Genomic DNA, 23,843 nt, shown 5'->3' with positions numbered 1-23,843 from the left:
GGGGCTCCATCACAGTTGTCCAGTCTTCCCAGGAGGGCAAACTGCACCACTTTCGCATTCCAGGCCCCAAACAGAATCTAGGGACATACACACCATAGCTCATAGGTCCTAACAGTTAATTGGCTTAGGAGAAGAAGCAAATAGCTGGGAATGGAGAAGGGAGAGGAAGGGAGTTCAAATCACCATGCTTCTAAATTCTCCCTCTACCAGTAGTGTATATCACTTTTGTGTAACTAATGTGGTAGATTATGTTATTTTCTCCAAATTATGTTCAGCCTTTTCCTTCGAGAGGATTAAACATTTCTGCCCATTGCGTTTGACCTGCAGTCTTCTCTGTAAGGCAGGACTATACTTCTCCATCCCACTGGCTCAGGCCTGGCCATCTGATAAGCTTTGGCCAATAAAACATAAGGCGAAGTGATGCATGTACCTTTGCAACAGAAGTTGTAGGAGCCAACACACTTTTGCACTGCTCTTTTCTCCCTTCTACTAGACCAAAATAGGAACTGTTCCCTCAACCTGAGCCCAAAATGGAAAAGATATGGAACAGAATTAAGGCTGCCCCTCAGTCTGCAAGTACATGAGAGAGAAATAATGGCTAGTCATTATAGGCCACTGTGATTCCAGTGCTTATACAGATCCACAGTGTGACCTAGCAAAAGCTGACTGATACAGTAAACATAAATGGGAAAATAATAACCGACTAAAATGGATTATGATATCAAAGAAAAGAATTTAACAGACATAAGAGGAAAATAGACAACACAAATTTATGAACAAAGAAAGTATAATATTTATTTGACTTTATAAATAAGAATCTTTTGACTACAATTCACGGATTGGCACAATGGTTCTTTGAATTTTTTTAAAGAGTCATTTCAAATTGAACTATTTTTGTTTTTGTGTTTTATAATTTTCAAGATAGGGGAGACTTCCAGGGTGGTGGAGAGAAGGGCGAATGAGGGAGGATATAATCCCCTGGAGAGTGGGATGGACATTGGGTAGAAACAGGTGGTGCAGATCAGGGCAACAGGATGAGTGCTGAACTGGAGCATCTACAGAGACTCTGCGCACACCCCAGGCATGAGCACCTCACTGATGTCACCTGAAAGTGATTTACATAGGGATTTTCAGTGACATGCGTGCATAGATGTTAGGAATACAAAGAAAATATATTTCAAATCTCATGCAGATAACCCCTGGCTCCATACAATTAGAATCATAAGCTCTCTAGATGAGAAGGGATTTCAAATGCCATTTGTTATCTCAATGCTATTTTAATAAATGTCTTCCTTACACAGCTTTAGCAGAACCAAAATTGATAAGCCACAATTTACGGCTTGATATTTTCAGAAACCTAAATATTATAAAATAATACTATGTCTTCTAAATCTTATTAAACAAATTTGACAGTTGAAAGGAATATAAAAGAGGTACTTTTTAGCCTAGAATCCATGATTATCAACAATGCATCATTATTCATATGCCTATGTTACTGTTACCTCAAAATATTCATTTTTCTGAAGGTAGGATTTATTCATTTTATTGCTGTTTTATAACAGTGCTAGATACATAAAAAATTCAATTACTGTTTTTTAATTGATTGATATCTTGCTTTATTGACTCTGATGTTGCAGAATGAAATGTCACAGAACTGTTCAGACTTTAAAGACTAGTATAAAACTGTTTTGGGTACCTCCAAATTAGAGGATTGCTATAATGTACCATAAATAAAATACATCTTAGCCTAGAAGTCAATTAAAAATCTCACTTTCAAATTTCACAAATAACTAGCACTTTAATTTCTGTCAGAAATACAGATTTGGATGGAGAGGCTGATGCTGGATTCTAAGTTAGCTTCGTAGTTCTTGTGCCTAACAGATCTGTGGGCCACTTTTGGAAACCACATGTTATTTTGGCATTTCTTTGGATTTATTATAAAAGTAGCACATTATTTCCAGTTCCTGGGCCATCTGAAATAAGTAAAAATTCTACGTTGGTGTTGCAGACAGTTAATGACTGGATGAGCCCCAGCTTTTCACATGCCAAACCTAAAGCAAAGATGGCTAGAAACTGACTTGAAGAGTCCCATAATAACAGAAACTGACTTGAACCTCACTTAAATATAAACCAAATACCATAAAGAGGTCTGAAATAATCCAAACCTCCTTTTTTCTTTATTAGTTCTGTTTGTCTTTTTTTGGTGGCGGTGGTGGTGGTAATGTTTTCAGTACCCTTGAAACTTTCCTGGGTTCTAGTCTCAACTGAAAGTGCCAGAAAAACAACACAAAATACTGTGATTGTATTTATGGCCTACCCAGAAGTGGGAAGCACTGGAAATATCAAGACACCATAATTAAAGTCCATCCAATTACAATTCTTTCAACAAAGAATACAAATAACAAGTCAGTAGCCAATGTGGCTTTGAAAGGGACTAAGTCTGAGGCCCGCTGTGCTTATAAATAAGCACATCTATATAAAAATCGGAAGTAGAGAAGAAGAAATGAAACTGCTTATTTGGGACTGACTGAAAGGCAAAGTGTGAGCATATGTAAGTGATATCTGCTCCAAATCCCAGTATCCATTTTAACTGTTAATATTGATGCCATTCCTGCTAAAAATTTTCAGTTAAGAGTTCAGTAAAAATGGATGGTTAAACTTCATATTAATTCCTTGCTTCTGTACAATGTCTTGAAGACACATTATAAGAATAATTTTAAAAGTAGAAAAGAAATAAAAATATGGATCATCTACTACCTGAACAACCAACTTCTGAATGATTGAGACTGAATCTTACAATTTGTACAGATTTTCAATATGAGCAATAAATCATATTATCAGCATTCTGTAGACTGCAGAACAAGTGACTGAAAATTTTGGTTCCAGTAACTGAACCAGGGACGATCAGCTTTAGGAGGAAAATGATGGATTTTATTTTAGACATGTTATGTGTTGAGTTGTATTCGGCAGGCACTCGGATATTGAGAGCCTGGGGTAAAGCTGGGAGCTAGAAACGGGTGTTAATTGACTGTAAGGTGAGTATAATCTAGGAAGAAAAGATGATGACAGAACTACACATGACACTTATATTAGGTGGACTGGGTAAAACAGAGAAACCAGATAGAGTACAGGACCAGCTCTATGAGTGTGTGACCTGTGCAGTCTCACAAGACTCCATGCTCAAAGACCACCAAGACTAGTGAAATGCTCCATTGTTACAGCCTTGAAGTTCTTCAAAATTTTATTTCTGAACTTGTATTTTGTAACTAATGTTGGATGGGTCAATGGAGCATGTATGTGAGTAGAGGAAATATGCTCAATACGCATGTCCACAATGCCTTGCCTCCCTATACACAGATAGCGTCCATGATGTCTCCTGAGCAGAGAATTCCAGTGCCCACAATGCGTGGGAGTTCAGCAAGATTCAAAGTGAACACAAGGTAAGCGTGTTCCATCTTCAACTCAGTCAGAGGGGTTGCGTAAGCCTAAAAGGCCACCATTTCTGTTCAAACCAGTATTTGCTGGTTTAAAAGAAATCAATGGCATTCAAAGAAACATGAAATGACTAAAAACCCTCTTGTATCCTTTCTTATGTTACTTCCCTGTATTGCCAACCACTTATACTGAAAATGATGACAGAACAAAAACGGAAAGATAAGGCAACCAACAGTTCCTTTTCCTTTCAGTCCTTCCTTCTCATCAGTAGCTGATGGTAGAGAGTGTTGGTAGGATGTGTGCATATCAAGGCGTGGCTTTCTTTTTTTCCCAAAACTATTCTTTTTTTATTATTATTAGTTTCAGGTGTACAAGACAATGTAATAGTTAGACATTTATCATTTATACCCCTCACAAAGTAATAACCCCCTCCCCCAATCTACTACCACTCTGATATCACATACAGCTGTTACATTTCCACTGTCTCTATTCCTAATTCTGTACTTTACTTCTTGTGACCATATATATATATAATTACAGTTTACATTCATTATTATTCAGCTTCACCTTCAGGTGTACAGAGCAGTGATCAGGCATCTACATCTTCCCTGAAGCGGTCTCCCTAATAAGACAAGTGTCCATTGGATACCCTACAAAATCTTTGCAACATTATTGATTATATTCCCCAAACTGACTTTCGTATCCTCGTGGCAATCTTGTGGTTACCGATTGTGCTTTCTAATCCTGTCACCTTCTCCCTCATCCCCACCCCGCCTCCCATCTAGCAACCCTCAGTTTTTCCTCTATTTCTCTGAGACTGTTTCTGATTAGTTCATTCATTTATTCTTTTCTTTAGATTCCACATATAAGATCATATGGTAGTTGTCTTTCTCTGTCTGACTTATTTCACTTAGTATAATGTTCTCTAGGTCCATCTATATCGTTGCAAATGGTAAGATTTCATTCTTCTTTATGGCTGAATAACACTCCATTGTATAAATGTACCACAGTTTCTTAATCCAGTCATCTACTGATGGGCATTTTAGTTGTTTCCATGTCTTGGTTATTGTGTATAGTGCTGCAATAAACATAGGGGTGCATACATTTTTTTCGAATTAGTGTTTTGGATTTCTCTGGATAGATACGTAGGAGTGGAATTGCTGGATAATAAGGTAGTTCCATTTCCAGTTTTTTGAGATACCTCCGTACTGATTTCCATAGTGGCTGCACCAATCTGCAATCCCACCAGCAGTGCATGAGGGATCCCTCTTCTCCACATCCTCGCCAGCACTTGTTCTTTGTTGATTTATTGATGACAGCCATTTTGACTAGAGTGAGGCGATATCTCAATGTGGGTTTTATTTGCATTTCTCTAACGATTAGTGAGGTTGAGTATTTTTTCATATGTCCGTTTGCCATCTGTATGTCCTCTTTAGAAAAATGTCTCTTCGTGTCCTCTGCCCAATTTTTCAATGGGTTGTATGTTTTTTTGGAGTTGAGTTGAATGAGTTTTTTTAAATAAACTTTGGATATTAACCCCTTATCAGATATATCATTGACAAAAGCTTCTCCTATTCAGTAGGATCCCTTTTTGTTTTATTGATGGTTTCCTTTGCTGTGAAAAAACTTTTTATTTTGACGTAATCCCATATGTTTATTTTTTTCTCTTCCCTTGCCCGAGGGGATGTATCAGTAAAAATATTACTCTGTGTCATGTCTATAAACTTTCTTCTTATATTTTCTTCTAGATGTTTTGTGGCTTCAGATCTTACATTTAAATCTTTAATCTATTTTGAATTTATTCTTAAGACATGACATTTTAAAAGTCTGTTTTGTGCAGAGATCCCACTATTCTGGTAAGAATGAAATACATATGTTTGTATGAGCCAAAAAGTACTGATTGTGTAATTTCAGTAATCCTATATATAAACTAAATGCTCTTATATTTGCATTTAAAATTTTTGTGCAATATAAAAATAAATGGTAAAATTTATACTTTCAATTTAAAATTTTAATTTTACTTTACTTAGAATGACATTAAATAGCAAATAGAAAAACAGCACCACAAGTGAAGAGAGAAACTGGAAGACAAAGGAAAAACCTTGATATTTTAGTATCTTTAATGGTGCTTTTCCTGCTTTTTGAACAAGGGAGTCCACATTTTCACTTTGCACTGGGCCTGATGTGAGAGGATCATTAGGATGAAGGAGAACCAAGATAATCAGAGACATGAAAGTCTGACAGAACTTCTGGTTATCTGCTCAAATACAGCCATGGAAAAGTTCTCGTGCTGGGGGTGGGGAGGAGACAAGACTTTTCATGTCTACCCTCCCAGCTGGCATAGGTCCAGGGCTCCAGGGAGATGGCTCACCTCTGAAATCTGCCTTTCTTCCCTCCTGTCCCCAGACTAGGGATTGAGAATAGACATTGAACATGGAGGTTAACTTGGTAAACTTTGAGAGAGAAATGTGGGGCAATTAGCAGAATTGAAAGCCAGATTTCAAAGGATTTAGGAGACAGCAAAGAGAACATGATTGCAGCAAGAATACATTACACCTCAGAAAGAGTACTGGAAATCTAGATGGATGGATGGATAAATAGATAAGCTGACTTATGTACCCTCCTTTCTACCTATAGAATAGGCACTATATTATGAAATGAAAAAATGGGAGATGTTTATAACAAAATATATGAAAACTAGGAGCAACACTGAAAATATTGTGTAAGACATTCTGTGTAGAACAAAATAATCACTTTGAGGTCAACAGGACACTGGGTTATAAGTTAAAATTGGACTTTCATACATAGGTAACTTCATTTTTTCCTTTTTAAAAAATGTTCCTCTCACCACTAAAGGAAAATGGTGCTATATCTATGAGCAGGATGCTAGAGTTACTCTAAACAGTAGGCTGTATTTGGTGCTTTCCCTCCCACTTACAGGTATGGGCTATGGTACACTAAGCATCCGTACCTTTTCCTCAAGATAGAATTGTTTCCCATGATAAGCATCTGCCTGTTGCCTAGAGATAGGAATTCAATCTGTGCTTTTGAAAGATGTGTCTCTCAATATGAAGCCAACTGGCTCACTTGGGACTTGGCTCTATAACGTCTGCCTCATTAACACCTAATGAGTAGAGCTCAATGCCAAACAGGGAAATTCCTGCTTTGATTATTGCAGGTTCAAGGTTATGTCATTGGTCTAGAAACTGAAAATGGCTTGCAGAGAATTGAAACACACTCAGTACTTATAAAAAACACAAACTGCATATACCATACGACTATTCTGAGTGATTATATCTAAAGACTAATACCAGTTGTAGTGAGATCGTTTGCTTTTCAAATATTTCCAAAGTGTCATATTCTAGCCTCCTTCTCAGAATGAATTCCTGGCCCCAATGTTGCTTTCAACAGGTTCAATGATTATACAGAGAAAGCCAAAATAGGAGCAAATCTATCTTTCCATGAATTGCCAACACTTGTTCCTGTTATCATGAGTCTGTTTTAACAGTGTGAACAAGTCTGGGTTTTAATCTCAGCTGAGAGCCCCAGAATTTGAAGCTCCTGACAAAGGATTGGTTTCACTCATTTGGATGTAAGAGGCTGTAACAAAGAGGCTTGAAGAAAAAGTGAGGGGAAAAGACTCTCTACTAACCTCCGAAATAAAGTGATAAATCCCTTTTACTTATAGAATAATACTTGTCTGAAAATTACTTTGAACACTCAGAGAAAAAGGCTGTCCTCTCACCACCATTTCATGGCTCAGGCCTACCCACCACTCATCGAGACAGAAATAAAACCAGATCTCCTTCGTCCCACTATCCATCAAATACTCTCCTCAGGCTCAACAACAATGCCTAATCCAAGTATCTGTGCATCTCTGCAAGCCTTGTTTGTAGCTGCCAGTTGTCCATTTCAGAGCCCTGGTCATTTGCGCTGTGTCTTGAGGATGCTACCGTGTTTCCCCAAAAATAAGACCTCGCCGGATAATCAGCTCTAATGTGTCTTTTGGAGCAAAAATTAATATAAGACCCCTTCTTATTTTACTATCAGACCGGGTCTTTAATATAATATAATATAATATAATATAATATAATATAATATAATATAATATAACATAATACTGGGTCTTATATTAATTTTTGCTCCAAAAGACCCTTCAGAGCTGATTGTCCGTCTAGGTCTTATTTTGGGGGAAACTTTGTAGCTAGTTGTTCTTTCTTTCCTTAGTTGGTCTTACTCATTTCGGGTTTGGTGTTAGTTGCATGTTTGAATTCACAGTAAAAATACAAATACAAATACAAATGATAAACACCCTCTAAATGCACACGACATATACACACGAACTTCAGTAAGAAGCTTCAAACGTCACTGCAGGACTATTATTAATCATTCCAAACTTAGTCAGGAAGAAAGGGTATGGTGGGCTGCTTGGAAATATTTGTGAATTATCTGTAACTTTTACCTCACTGCTCCAAATGTCTGTGAGCCAATGGCATAAGTAACAGGGATTCTGTTGTCCATAGTGAGTCCCAGTGCTCAGTACGGAGCTGTAAGACTCTAAGCAAGCCTAGGGTTGTCCAAATGTTACTCACCTACAAGTCACTACACAACTGCACAACTGCCATATAGTAACATAATCTTTGTACTCTCTTCCTATTTCTATGTAGACCTTCTCAGGTCTTAGAGAGTCAAGTTTATTTTAAAAGAAAACTTCAAATGACTGCTGTACTCCTTCTGCTTAACTGGATTGTATGTTCTGGGGAGCGTGAACTTGATCCTACATTTCTTTTGTAATCTCCTTGACCCACAGCCCTGTGTTATGCTCATAATAACATTGTTCGTTCAATGATGCTCAAAAATTAGGTCAGCTTTTCTAACCTCATGGAGTTTAGTACATGAATAATTTTCTACACACAAAGCATAGAAAATTCAAAATATTAATTTCCATGAGTGATGGAAAGGGAATGGAGAAAAAACTGCATACAAAACTCATAGGGCTTCAGACATTGATATTCTGAACAATCTTTTATTTGAAGAGACAAGGAAATAAATGTATCCTAAAGATAGGCTCTTGAAAAAAAAAGTTTCTGGTAATCAAAAACATATTAGTCCTTGGAATTATATGGTAGCCTCAGCCTTTTTAGCAATGCTTATGTCAATATGCTCAATCAGATTCTCACCAAAGAAAAGGAGAAGTGGAAAAGGCAGATAGAAGCAGAAATAAAGGTGGCCTTTTGAAACTACTTTTGTCTTCACTGTTTGTGCTCAGATTTGAAGAACGTTCACTATTTTCTTTGCTAAAAATTTTCCAAGCATCATCAAACTGAGAACTTGGGGCATCTTGTCTGGTTTTGGGTAGAGAGTAATTACCATCTGCACCCTACAAATGTGGGTAAGCTTGCACTGAAATAAACTATCCAAATCCATGACGAGCATCAAAATTGTAGGCATAAGGAGCAAAGCGGAAAATTGTAGTATGACAAAATAGCTACATTTAATTATGTAAAATTACATAGAATTTTCATCTTCTTGAGAGGTGCTTTATTTAAACATACATCCAAAGGCACGTCTTTGGTTAATGTAACTTTCATTTCAAGTCAGGGAGTTGACAGAACATTTATTAAGCTTAAAATTCAAGCAGGCTGCAATTTTTTAAGTTTTAGGGCCACTTGTTTGAGAAAGTGTCCTTTAAAACTGTGAGGCCAATGATCTCCTTTTTTCACATCAAGGCTTACATGTGCCCCCCCATGAAGGCTTTTCTGCTTTCTTACACAGGATAAATACCCATTTTAGGTTCCAGACTCTATTAAAAATGCTCTTCTAGGGAGCATTCCAAGAGATGATGTTCTTTTTTTCACTATTATTAAAAATTATAGGGTAAAAGGGATCAAATAGATGATGATCTTCCAAAAGCTTGGCAGGTTCTATGACATTGCGCTTACCCTTGGAACACCCCCGAGAAGCTACAACAGTGACCCAGCACTATTGCAGCACTATTCCCAGGAGGGGCACTCTGGACAGCTTGCTGGCTGGCTGGAGGACTAAAAAAAAAAATTAATGATATCAACCTCTGACTACACTGGAAGTCATTAGGCATCCTCATGCCCATTATTTTCCCTGACCTCTATGGCTCCTGTTGGTGGAAAGCATCAGTGCAACTTCTATACAACCAGTTCTGTCTTCACTATGGGAGATTGACTGAATCAGGCACTAGGGGCTCAAGAGTTCACTGAGTCAAAATGAGAGCCGACTTCTCTGATCTAAGGGATTGAAGGTAAGAGAGCAAATTACCAAAGACAGCATTAAAACAAGATTGAGTGGACCGTCATAAAGAAGAAACAGAAAGTTTCAGTAGTTGGCACTTGAAGCCTGAGGAGATAAGCGCTGTTCTCCTGGCACATAACTGTCGTTTAATAAATGTGGGTCCCTCCAAGTCCTGTCATGCCTTACCATCTCCCATCACCATTTTAAAAGTTCAAAATCAGCTGTAAGAAAAGGTTGGGTATTTTGTTAACTTGTCTGAGAACACAGCTAACTTTAGAGCTGACAATTGGACAGCATTCTTTTCATTCTGAGGTGAAATTTTCTTGACAAGCGTTCAGAAAAAGTGTACAGACCTCTAGTTAGACCAGTCTATTGAACAATAAACGGGTATGTCTCCTCTCCTTACTGAGTGGCATTAAAACGATAATGAAGAAAATTTTTTAAAAGTATAAAGGTCAATGACAAAGAAACGGAAGAGGGCACATGAGTGCATTGTCAAAAAAATGAAACAAGTGAGAGGAGCTGTGCCAGAGGAGGAAGCCCCAATCGATGGGAGGAAGGACAGTGGAGCAAGAACCATCCAACAGGAAGCGGCGGCGCCAAGGCCCTTGGAGGGTCTCAGTGTGGCAGACGGCAGGATTGAGCAAGGGGAAGAAAACTGGAGGTTCTCTTTCATCACCCTCAGGAGAACAAAAAGTTGTCTACCTCCCCCATGGAGACCAGAGTTTAGTGCCTAGGGAAATTGAGAGAGAGAGAGAGCCTTTCAGATCAGGAAAACCCGATTCAGAGCAAAAATAAAACGATGCACAAGGTGGAAATCACAGAATTGAATGTTACACCCAGACCCCAGATCTAAGCAGCACTTAATAAATTAGGCTGCCACCCTTTTGGTGGGAGATTAGAACATTTTTCTTGAGAAAAAGCCTCAGAGGAAGTCCTTTTCTATACCACCAATGTTGAGCCCTCTTGAAGTGATAGCTCTTTGCTTAATCATCCAGAAATGAAGGCCACTGCTTGTCATGCCACACACACATACACAACCAGAGGTCACCCAGTTAGCTTTCAAAAAAAAATAATTTATTGAGGTGATATTCACAAAATTAAAATTAACCATTTTAAAGTGAACAATTCAGTAGTATTTAGTACATTTATAATGTTGTGCAACTACCACCTCTACCTAGTTCCAAAACATTTCCATCATTTCAACCATTTCTCCCCTTTCTCCCTTGCCCCCAGGCCCTGGCAACACCAATCTGCATCCTGTCTCCGTGGATCTATCCATTTTTGATGTTTCATACATAACTGGGTCATACGATATGTGACCTTTTAGATCTGACGCCTTTCACTCCGCATAAGGTTTTGAAGGTTCATCATGTTGCGGCACATCTCAACATTCATTTTCATGGTTGACTAATATTCCACTGCATGAATATACCACAATACTAATCAGCTGTTGATGCTTCAGTCTTGGGAAAAAAACATTTGGCAACCACCATATATAAAACAAAAGAGAAAAACAAACAGAAAAATTGAAACTGTAGGAAACAAACCAGGCTACCTTGGCCCCTTGGCTTGAAATAGGGTGTGGTCAATGGGAAGGAAGCACTGCCAGGTCATCGGGGGGTAGGAGGAGAGACCAGGACATGTACCTTTCTTTCCCCTCATGCTGTTTCAGTAGCTGCTGCTTCTCTGTGGCCATATGTCTTGTCAGGTAGCCCCTCCTCCATGGCTGTAAATCTGACCAGGCATGAGGACCATTCCTTTACCCCTGCTCTTTCGGACAAGAGGGAGCAATGACTTCCCACAGTTGTCGGTTCCTAGGTGCTTCACCCTCCCTTCCCAGTTCCCTACGTCTACCCACACCTTTGCCTTTTATTAAACTCTAATCAATTAAAACATTTGAATGTGACATCTCTTTTCTGCTGTGACCCTAATAAACTTAACAGAAAGGGTCAAATTTTTATACAGGCTTTAGTATAGTACTGTAAAAGGTGAATTGTTTCTTTTTAAATCTTCCATTCTCAGATTACCTAACAAATCATTTATGGTGTGTGTGTGTGTGTGTGTGTGTGTGTGAGAGAGAGAGAGAGAGAGAGAGAGAGAGAGAGAGAGAGAGAGAGAGAGAGAGAGAGAGAGAGGAGGAGAGGAGAGGAGAGGAGAAGGGAGAGGGGAGAGAGGGTATAGGGGAAGAAAATACAGTTTAAGAGGGAGAAAGAAAAAACATTTATTTCAGTTCTTGCAATAATCAGACAGACAAAAAGAGTCTTTAGTACTGGTACATAGGGACTGTGTTTTAAAGAATAGGAAGGTTAATACTTGCTAACAATTTATTAAAGTATACATGCAGTACTTTATTACTTTGTATAAAAAACACTCTAAAAATAAATTCTCTTTTATTATGATATATCTCATGATCCCCACTCTAACACTGCTGTAATGTTCTCTATTCCTGTGCAAGAAAAATCCTAATAATAGTTGTAATCATAATATACATATATTTTACTTCCTGATTTTTCCATTTAATAGTATATAATGAGCATGTTTCCATGTTGCTACATAACTTTCATAATCATTACTTACAAATTCTACATTGTATCTAATCATATGGATGTACCATGTATCACTATAAAACCATTGCTGTTACATTTTTTCCTAGGCAATTTTCCCATAATCTACATGAAAATTGTTACTCTGCACAAAATAACATTAAAAAAATTTGATAGCCCTGAGGTCTTTCCTTAGAAGAGTAAACCAAGTTAGGATTAAAGTCTTGCTCTAAGATTTACATTGGCCTGCAGGATTGGCAGGTGAGTCAGCCAATGGTCTGTGTGTACTGAGAAACAGAGGAGCCTTGCGGAAAAGACATGTCAGAGACGAGGGAGCTGAGGACTTAGACCAATAACAATGCTTGAGCCCCGAGAGGGACAGGAGTTCTAAATATAACAGTCAGTCTGTTACCAATGAACAGCTGCATGACCTGTTTCACCAAATATCCAAGAGATATTGGGGGCACACAGCCACACTATTTGGGAATGCATGGATCTCAATGGGAGATAGAGGTTTTCCTGCTCCCAAGGAGAACACAGAGCACTGTCACTGCTCCAGGGACCCAATGATGAACAGCATCAATAGCATCCACACCTATATTTAGTCCCTGTGGGGAGCTTTGAGGGCTGCAGGGCAGTAAGTGCCAGCTGCAGATGGCCTCTGCGGCAGCAGCATCTCCAAGGTGCCTTCCACAGCTGCTGGCAGCAGACATTACTGTAGGTTGCTGGAGCACCATGGACTCCATGTGGGTAAAGGACTATTCAAAAGCAACCATCCAGCAATTCCCCCAAAATAATATGGAAGCCCTATGAGGCTGTCTAGCAATTGGGATAAATTAAACACAAAACAACAACAACAACAAATGACTTGTTACTATTAATGGGGCTTTTAATTTTTCCTCTGGGTGAAGGTAACCGAGGAACGATAAATTGTACTTTACAATTTTTATGTTAGGTGGAGGGCACAGACATTCACAACACTGTTTTCTTTGAAATATTTCACATAAAAGATGAAATAAGGGTTAAAGTAAACATATGCTTCAACGGCAGGAGGGTGAGTACGAGGAATTTACACAAAGTAGTCCCAAAGAAAACTTTGCTATTAGACTGACAAGAAGTATATTAAACTTCTTTGAAAAAGAAAACTCCCAAGGGCTCTTTTTCAGCTATATGGGGAAGTTTAACAACAGTTGTAAGGGCTCATGAATTCAGTAAAGAACTTTATGTGAATAAGTTTCCAAACAGGAAGGCTTCTAAAAGACAGATGTTATGGAACTGCTCGGTTTCCTGCCCTAAGAGAAGGTTTCCAGCATTCAACTTTCAGGCTGAAAGTCTGAATTCATTTCTTTTATGGCTAAGACACTTAACATTAACACAACAATGTCTGCAGCTAACCTGCATGTCCTAGATAAGGAAAGAAAAAATCAAAGGTTCAGATCAAAATGGCAGGGTAGGTAAACACTGTGCTTGCCTACTCCCATGATATTAAAATCACAACTGAATTATAGAACAATCAGTCTAAAGAACCATCTGAAGACTAGCTGAACAAAAGTCCTAAAACTAAGGATATAAAGGAGCAGCCACATCAAGACTGGTAGGAGGGGAAGACATGTGAAACTAGCTGAAAGACGTTAAACTATCATTAACTGCAGATGACATGACACTGTATTCAGAGAACCCTAAAGATTCCACCAAAAAACTATAAGCAATGATAAATGAATTCAGGAAAGTAGCAGGATACAAAATTAATATTCAGAAATCAGTTGCATTTTTATACACCAATAACAAACTGTCAGAAAGAGAAATAATGAAAATAATCCCATTTACGATTATATATATAAAATAAAAAATAAAATAAAAAACCTAGGAATAAATGTAACCAAGGAGGTTAAAGATCTGTACTCAGAAAATTATAAGACACTGAAGAAAGAAACTGAAGAAGACCCAAATAAATGGAAGCCTATACCATGCTCATGGATAGGAAGAATTAACATTGTTAAAATGTCCATTCTACCCAAAGCAATCTAAGCATTCAACGCAATCGCTATCAAAATACCAATGACATTTTTCACAGAATTAGAACAAATAATCCTAAAATGTATATGGAATCACATAAGGCACCAAACAGGCACAGCAATCTTGAGAAAGAAGAACAAAGTTGAAGGTATCACGTTATCAAACTATACTATAAGGCTATCAAAACAGTATAGCACTGGCATGAAAACAGACACATAGATCAATGGAATAGAGAGCCCAGAAATAAACCCACGCCTATATGGTCAGTTAATCTATGACAAAGGAGCTAAGAATATACGATGGGGTAAAGCTAATCATCCAATATATGCTGGGATAAGTGGACAGATATATGCAAAAAAATGAAACCAGTCCACCTTCTTTCATCATATACAAGAATAAACTCAAAATGAATTAAAGACCCGAAACCATAAAACTCCTAAAAGAAAACATAGGCAGTAAACTCTCTGATATCGCTTGTAGTAATATTTTTTCTGATATATCTCCTTGGTCGATGGGAACAAAAGAAAAATATAAACCAATGGGACTACCTCAAACTAAAAAGGTTTCACTCAGCAAAGGAAATCATCAACAAAATAAAAAGACAACCTATTGAATGGGAGCAGATATTTGCCAATGATACATGTGATAATAGGTTAACAGCAAAAATTTATAAAGAACTCACATAGCACCCAAAAAAACAAACAATCCAATTAAAAAATGGGCAGATGACCTGAATAAACATTTCTCCAAAGAGGACATACACATGGTTGACAGATATATGAAAAGATGCTCAATGTCACTAATCATCAGAGAAATGCAAATTAAAACCACAATGAAATATCACCTCACACCTGACAGAATGGCTATCATCAAAAAATCAACAAACAACAAGGGCTGAAGCAAGGATGTGGAGAAAACAGAACCCTCATGCACTGTTAGTAGGATTGCAAATTGGTGCAGCCACTATGGAAAACAGTATGGAAGTTTCTCAAAAAATTAAAAATAGAACTACCATATGACCCAGCAATCCATTTTTGTGTTTTCATCCATAGAAATCCAAAACACTAATTCAAAAAGATATATGCATCCCTATGTGCACTGCAGTGTTATTTACAATAGCCAAGATACAGAAGCAACCTAAGTGTGCCCAGCAATAGATGACTGGATAAACAAGATGTGGTACATATACAATAGAATATTACTCAGCCATAAAAAAGAATGAAATCTTACCATTTGTGACAACATGGATGGACCTAGAGGTATTAGGCTAAGTGAAATAAGTCAGACTGAAAAGACAAATACCATATGATTTCACTTATATATGGAATCTAAAGAACAAAATAAACAATCAAACAAAACAGAAACAAACTCACAGATACAGAGAACAAACTGATGGTTGCCAGATAGGAGGGGTGTTGGGTAGCTGGGTGAAAAAGGTGAAGGGACTAAGAAGTACACATTGGTAGTTACAAAATAATCATGGGGATGTAAAGCATAGGGAATATAGTCAATAATATTGTAACATCTAGTACGGTGCCAGGTGGGAACTAGACTTATTTGGGAGATCACTTTGTAAATTATATAAATGTCTAACCACTATGCTGTAAACCTGAAACTAATATAAAATAATGTTGAATGTCAACTGTAATTGGAGAAGAAAAAAATTGATAATAAAAAAAAAACATACAAAAATCAAACACAATACATAGACCAGTTGCAAAAGTGAAGGGTTTTCCCCAAGTATATTTTAATAAAAACATGTGGACTTTCTTCTTTCAATCTGAATATATTCCAAAGCATTCAGAATAATTGAATTAGGGTGCTTTGGACTGCAAGCAACAGAAATCACACTTGAACAAAGAAAAAGGTAGTTTATTGGAAGGATCTGGGGTAATTCCAAAACAGAATGAAAGGAAGAATGGAGCAGTTGGCAGAAGTGGAGCTGGCCTTGGGGTGACTGACTCCAGAGAGGGGAACCTGTACAGGAATGATTCCATCTTGCACTGCAGCTTTCCTACTACACTGGTTTAATTCTTTTTCAGATTAAGATGGCCTTCCTCCAAAGGGAAGATGGCCATAAATCCTTCCAGAATAACATATTCCCAGATGTATTTATTTGAAAAATCCTAAAGAAGGGATCTGATTGGCCCAATTTTGATCACCTCCCATCCCTTAACCAGTCATTGTGGCCAAGGAGCTAGTGTCCTACTTCTGGCCCAGTCTTAAGTCTGCAGATTCTACCAATCAGAAGAAAGGGAAAATAGCACATATGGCCACTGGGAGGGTAAATTTGAGCCAGGCTGACTCTCCATTTGTGATTATAAGAACAGAGATTAAGAAAATAAAGAAAAATTACAATCTTATCACCCTGAAATGAACACTTTTGAATGAGCATTCTATTTTGGTTTGTCCATTTGCATCTGCATACATTTTAGTGTACAATTACTGTCATAGAACCACTTAAAAAATACATAGTTTTGAAATCTATCTGAAGAAACAAGCTTAAAAATACAGAAACAATGCTCATCTCTTGGGGACTCGTGGGGTCTAGCTCTCCATAGGGGACTGAATTTCTGTTCCTGAATTTCCTTAAGAAATGAAATACAAACCATGACTCTGATGGTATAAAATATCAAATACTATCAAAAGATCACTTTAAATGTCTACATTACCCAAAGTGGGCTCTACTTAAGTTCTTTTCAGGAACCAGATCTGATTCAAGTATAGGTCTGCTTTTCCTTTCATTTGTTTGTTCAGCAACATATACAAAGTCTCTGTAGACCAAGCACTATTCTAGGCTCTGCAGAATTGGTAGGAAACAAACACACCAAACCCCCTGGCCTCTACGGAATCAGAAAACACTGTGGATAGAGGAAAAACAATTCCAGGATAATAAGTATGCAGATCATCCAAATGATCAAGATAACATTTTAAAAGCAATTATTCTAACTCTTTATAGACACTGTATCGTATGAAAATTCATAGTAAATAAAATATTTAGAGTAGCCAAGTAAGTCTCAGCAAGAAATGAAAGGAATTTTAGCAAAACAAGACCTTGGTAACTATTTTCTTAAAATGATCGAATAAAATATCCTAATAATAAAGACCTGTGCTTATCAATACTTTGGATAAATGATTAGGCTCTGCTAAATAATTTCCTCCCTTCAAACAAAGGACTGCAATGGTTTTAGCCAATGCAAACACATCTATTATATGGCCTTTATTTTCTAGTATCATGAGTACATAAAAATGTAGCTCCAACCTTATAGGACACAGACATTATACAAAAAAAAAAAAAAAAACTTTCATTTTTATGAAAACAACTTTTTAATAAGATCTTACAGTTTTATTCTTCTCATTTGGAACTTTATGCTTTTAACTTTATTATTGTTTCATACTTCTTGTGCTTCTTCCTCTTTATACTTACATTCTTGCATTTTCAGTTTCTTTCTGAAATATTTGGTCTATGAATTTTACCTCTGAGTAAAATACTGGCAGAAGCACATCGATGATCTCATGTTCTAAATACTTTGTAATTGTTTTACATTTCCTCCTTGGTTCCACAGTTACTTAGGTTTATCTCTAAATAATTGAAATACTTGTCATTAATTTGGGATGTGATCAGAAAACATGATGCCTTTAAATACTCTTTGAGGAATTTACTGTTATTTTTCTTTGTGCCTTAGTATATGATCAATTTTTTAAACTGCTGTATATACTTTAAAAGGTGATATAGTCTGTTTATGGAGGCATAAAGTTTAAAATATATTTCTATTGACCTAACCCTATTACTTATTGTCTACTCCATCTATCAAATTGAAAGATGACAAAGCCTTCTTCTACAACTGTACTGTCCATATCTCCTGTATTTATAAGTGTTTACATTTTAATATTATGCATTTATAACAAAGAATTTAATTGTCATATCTTCACTGTGATATATTCCCTTTGTCAGATGTGGAACATTTGTTTTATTAATACATAAAAAGTACATTTAAGACAATATTTTAGATGTATCTTTTTATTTAACTTGTTTTCATTCTTACTTTCAGTCCTTTCCAATTACGATTTCCTCATCCTTGTTCTAATTTTCTCATTTTCCTGACAAGTATCTCTAATTACTATATTCAGGTAGGTATCAAATATCAGCGTTTCTAAATCTTTGCCCATATGTGAATATTTTCTATTTCTTTCCAAACTGGATGGCCTTGGAGAACATATCATAGTCTCCAAACCTCGCGTCTCTATGGAAATTCCAACATGTGGGCTTTGGGTCCCTGTTCCTGATCCCTCAGCCAAGACGTTCTGCTAAAGGTGTGCTGTGTGCCTAGCTGGTTAACACCCATCATTTGTCTTCTCAGGTGTACTTGGAACAGGTAAAAGTTTGAGAACAAGTCTTTTGTAATTTAGTACCCACTGGCAACGCTGAGGCTATGTTTTGTTTCACCAGCTACCTGACTTTCTGTTCTGAGGTTGCCGACTGGGCCTGGGCCGGGGCCATCTCTGTGGCTAGTGCTGGAGGGAACTGGGGCTGGCAGCCCCTTCCGAGCCACATGCGGTGGGGAGAGGGAGTTCTCTAAACAAAAGGCAGTGCTGTTACTAGAAGGTGGGGGCAGGAATGCCAGGCAGCCAGAAACCACATGTGTCTACTACAGTCAAACTGATGGGAAAGGGATTTCACTAAACCAAATGGGGCCCCTATGGGGCTTCCCAGGACTCTCACCAAGAGTTTTTAGATTATGTGACTTAAACCTAAGGGATTGGATTGAGGTAACTTCTGGATCTTATGCCTCATTTGGTTTTCTAATGTACACAGCTCTGTTTCCTTAGCTTGGACAATATCTATCGGTTGTACAGAACACGGATGTCATATTTTTGTTCGAACGGAATTAGGTAATTTGAACTATAGAAGAATATGTTCACTTATCTATTCATGTTGTCACAGGGAGCAGACTTATGCTGAGGCTGAATAGTGGGGGGATTTTCAATTTGGTATTCGTGTAACGTCTTGAGTGTCTTCTCATTATTATTTTATTTTCACAATATGGAACATTTGTTTCATGTAAATAAATGTATTTAAGACAATTACTTAGATGCATATGTACATCTTGTGCCATAGACTGAGTTTAGTATTAACTGTAAGTCATTTGTTTTGGAGAGGAAGGGTATTTACTGGTGGGGGCTGCAGGGCTAGCTGGAGGAGGGAAAATGCTTTCAGACCCAAGCGCTTAGTGCACAGATTATCCTCACAATTGTCCCCATGTTTGCTATTTCAAAAACAAAGTTAAACCAAAATTCAAACAGCTAAGGGAAAATTCTTACAATACCAAATGAGTAGGAAAAAAAATAGTATTAAAGAGTTATAATGGCAATATAACTTAAAATAAGTAACTTCAACTAAACTTATAAATATCAAATAAAAAAATAAGTTCAACTAAAACAAATATGTTTAACTAGAACTCACTGTAGGCCAAGATGTGGTTGACTACCACACATTTTCTGCTCTGCTGGGCTGATCGTGCGAGTACAGAGTTCCCAGCAACGATGCCTGGAGCCTTAGTGGAGAACCAAGACCAAAGCCAAAGTCCATACTGAGTGTTGGCGTCTTAAACTCAGAAAGTCCTCTACTGTAAGCCAGCTGGATTCCCTAAGTCTTTTCCAAACTTGCTGCTGACAAGTACATCTTTCCCCATCCTATACTATACAGGTGTTCCTATTTGGAAACCAAGGACAGGGCTTTATTTTTATCCCTAACACATGCTTTGGTTCTTTATTTCAGCCCACTGCTATCAAGAATCTGTGATAAAGTGTCTTTCTTTTACCTCCAAGTTAACAAATGTCACTTTCTATATCATCCTCTAAATACCTGATAAAAAAAAATAGGACACAACTTTTTTTTTTTTTTTTTTTTTTTTTTTTTATCCAAAATGTGTTTATTGGGATGGTTCCCCACTCATCTTGACTCAGGGTGCTTTTAGTGCTGCTTCCTTCTGAAGGAGCACCCTTCTGTAAGCCTTGCTTTTCCTCCTGTAGGCTGACAGAGGACCGTGGAGCAGCCAACACACAAAACTACTGTTTGTGCATGGCTAAAGACCGTGGTGATTTTATAGCATCCTGGGCATTTCACGTCCATGAAGTAGGAATTGGGGCTCTGCACCAGGCGCTTCTTCTTGTGTTTCCTCTTCTCCTCTTCTGGAGAAGGATGAAGGAGATCCTTAGCGAGAGGCATGTTCTCGTGGGGAGGTCGTCACCGCCGGAAAGGAGGACACAACTTTTTAACTTGTAGTTTTAATGCAATATATACACACTTACCATCCTAAGAAAATGTGTCCATTTTTCTCAGTATTTATAGAGAAAGGAAAACATCGTTTGACCCTGTTTCTCTGCTTTTAGGGGTGGATCTTTCTGCTGGAACTGGCAAGAAGAAACTCTTCTGGAATCTGTGGGATGGAAGAGGGTCTAATAGCACCACCTCTGAGGGCAGGGCCAGGATGAGAGGTGCTGCAGGGGACTCCTTAGGCTGTCTAGGCCTGTTTAAACTATGGCAAAGGGTGGAAGAGGTAAAATAAGAAACAAGAGGCCCTGGCAGTTTCCTCAACAAGGAGGCTTCCTCCTGTCAGAGCCTTTTGTTGCTGCTAATGGTTTTCTTTTTAACTATGTAATAATATAAAGAACATGGAAAAAAAATATTTGCTTTGTCACATCATGGCAAAAAAAAATACAACTATAGCAAAAGCTTGGCACCTTTATAACTAAAGATAGGCTCGTGCTGTCCATCTCCCCAAATTAGGAAAGAGGCAGCAAGGATGATCCTGCCCACCACACTGGGAAAAAAAACTGTGTATGTCCATCAGTACAACTTGTTGAAAGAAGAGGGAAGAATGATGAAAAACATTCCAGAGGTTTTATCAACATACAACCACCGTTGCCATAAACAACTAAACCAAATACTATAAAGTTGAAAATTCAGTATTTCTAAACATTTCATTTTTACTCAGATCTAATTAACAAGTTAATCTATTATTCTGAAACAAAAATTATTTTTACTAATGAAAAAAAAAGGACACACAACCTGAAGACAATCTGATTTTGCTTTATTGAATACTATCCCACACCCAATATTTACAAATGTAATTAAGTGGAATTTATAAGACTATTATATGGAACATTTTAAAAAGTTAATCTGAAACACTCTTAATGGAAATCATCAATTCATGAGTTAATACAGTAGGTAATTTATAATTTTTCACACAATATCCATCATGTTTCATTTCATAAAAATTATATTTTCAAGAAGAGATAAGTCTGAGGAAATATAAAAAAATTCAGAAAAATATTTCCGTATCTAGTCATAATCTTCCAGCTTTTCTGTAAAAGAGATCAATAACAATTATGGACATTCTGGCTATCATGAATTAAATATAGATTTTTCTCATGACTATTTTCTTTAATGCCATATTAAACTTTTAGTATAGAAAAGCTCTTTTCATGATAGGTTTAAATATTTATTTATGTTTAAAAAGAATGCATATCCAAATTTAAAACCAGCACCTAAACTTTGCTTTAAAAATAACAACAATGTGTATAGCCACACGGTATTAACCTTGATCCTCCATTATGGATGATCCATGGAAGGGAACAAGGTAGACAACAAAATGAGGCAATCCCCTAACCAGTCCTAAGAGTGACTTATTGCAGAAGACAGTTACTTTCATAGACATTAAGAGGACATAAGAAATACAGTATCTCCCTCTGCATGTCTGAGGAAATACCAGTCACATGTGGACTAATGGCCCTAACTATCATCTGTAACAACATCCTCAGAATAGAACTACAAAAAGCATGGGGCTCATAGTGGCAGAAAGTGGGGGTGCACAAATTTAAAGGTCTGCCTTTCTCTGGTTTTAGGTGAGCTAGATCTTCTATCCATACACAGAATTAAGGAATATAGCACTTCTTATCTTTAAAAAAGTATAGCTGTGTTATTATTCTCCCTTTTCCTTTGAAAGACCATGCCTTTTCAAAATGTATTATTACATTTTTTGGACAACCTAGATAATAACGTGTAAAGCAATTAGTCCTATCTATGCATTTTGAGCCATTTCAAAAATGCCAAAGATAAAATCAGTGTGTCAGTGATAGCAACTTCCATAGCATTAAAACCCTGAAAAATAACTTAATAGTTTTTAATGATATTCATTGTTGCTAGACTAACACTGCTGAAGGGGCATATCAGCACAACTTAGAAATAGGAATGAATAAATATAATTTATTATCCACAATTTAAAACTATTCACTTGCCAAAAAGATTCTGGAAAGGGTGGTGGTGCTGGATATTTTTCTTTTTAAGTAAAAATTTCCCTTATCCACAATTAATAGGTTTCCTGTTCAACAAACCTATTTTTCAGATAATATAAAGGCCAATTTCAGAATGTTATAGATCACCATATAGTTGAAATCACTGGCGTCTAAATTAATGGTGCTTAAAGGGTCTCTTGAAATAACAAATATTATCCCTATTTATGAGGAGTTTGAATATACAGAAATGATGGGTGTATTTGCAATCAAACCACGGCAGAGAGCATCCTCATCTGGTGCTTATTCAGTGTTAACAAATGCATGCATCTGTTTTAGAAATTATAGCAATCAGAGAATACATATGCTTAACATGTTTCTATTAAACAAAAATATATTATAAATTTAAATTTTTTTCGGAAACCTACATTTTCTTCTGAAAGTTGCCATTTTCCAAAATACAACACACTGATGACTGCTGTTCCTTGAGTAACAGAACATTACTGTCAGGAACACACACTAGCTTTCTCAAAACGCAGTGCAGACTTACCTATGTGGTCAATAGTTGATCATTTTTCGAAGGGCATCATAGCATTTCCACTTGTCTGGGATGTAGAATGGCTCAAAAATGTGAGGAAACGGTGTATCATACCCACATACTCTTGATATAGGAGCCTCCAGGTTCAGAAAGCATTCTTCCTGCAGGGAAGAGTACAGATGGTTAACTTCAAGATGTCTTTTTTTTTCACTGAGATTAAATAGTTCAACTTGACATACAATTGCATCTAAGGGCATTAAAATAATTAAGTATATTATAACGTGAAAAAAGCAGGTTAAAAAAAGCAGGTAACAAACAGTATGTTTGGTGTGATCCCAATTTTATTTAAAATATTTTCATATATGTATGTATGCACATTTTATGCCCACATACATATGTATCTCTTGTTTAAGCCAAATTGGGATCATACCAAACATGCTGACCTACAAATATAAATGGAAGGCATGATAAAATCATAACAAAATGTTCACAGTAAGCTCAGCAGCTTGAAATTACCAAGGGTACATGTTTTCTTTAGTTTTCTGTATTTTTCAAATTTTATATACCATAAGCATGCATGGCTTTTATAAAAATTTTTATAATTACTCTACACAGCCAGACTGAGTGTACCAGCTATGTAATTGTGTCCTGATTTCTCTCATAACCAGACTATTTTTAGATGCCTTTGGTTCCATGGCCAGTGATTCCCCAAGCCCACTGATCTTTGCCTGACTAATCTGTACAAATCT

General features: G+C 37.1%; 2 protein-coding genes across 4 annotated transcripts in view; both read right to left on the bottom strand.

Moving 5' to 3' along the window:
* Window positions 1–769: 769 nt before the first annotated feature.
* Window positions 770–23,843, bottom strand: part of BCKDHB (branched chain keto acid dehydrogenase E1 subunit beta) — a 209,550-nt gene continuing 186,476 nt past the window's right edge. The window contains exons 10-11 of one of the 3 annotated variants that reach the window (XM_033103560.1): window positions 23,107–23,255; window positions 770–1,105 (exon numbers count right to left, since the gene is read on the bottom strand). In XM_033103560.1, coding sequence (XP_032959451.1) covers window positions 23,115–23,255 — 141 coding nt within the window. In that variant the 3' untranslated portion in view covers window positions 770–1,105; window positions 23,107–23,114. Of the gene's footprint in view, window positions 1,106–20,679; window positions 20,702–21,334; window positions 21,630–23,106; window positions 23,256–23,843 lie in introns of those variants that run through there. The other 2 variants (XM_033103561.1, XM_033103559.1) reach the window with 2 other exon arrangements.
* LOC117020826 (40S ribosomal protein S27) lies at window positions 20,181–20,513 on the bottom strand. Its single transcript, XM_033103562.1, has one exon. It carries the CDS (start codon window positions 20,488–20,490, stop codon window positions 20,236–20,238), a length of 255 nt encoding a protein of 84 aa, XP_032959453.1. The 5' UTR covers window positions 20,491–20,513; the 3' UTR covers window positions 20,181–20,235.

Source organism: Rhinolophus ferrumequinum, chromosome 3, assembly GCF_004115265.2.
Source record: "Rhinolophus ferrumequinum isolate MPI-CBG mRhiFer1 chromosome 3, mRhiFer1_v1.p, whole genome shotgun sequence".
Lineage (NCBI taxonomy): Eukaryota > Metazoa > Chordata > Mammalia > Chiroptera > Rhinolophidae > Rhinolophus > Rhinolophus ferrumequinum.
The sequence above is the reverse complement of the archived record's forward strand: the minus strand, read 5'-3'. Positions and strand labels throughout refer to the sequence as shown.

Excerpts from the sequence above, each read along its gene's own strand:
- LOC117020826 (XM_033103562.1), bottom strand. The coding sequence starts at position 20,490 with ATGCCTCTCGCTAAGGATCTCCTTCATCCTTCTCCAGAAGAGGAGAAG.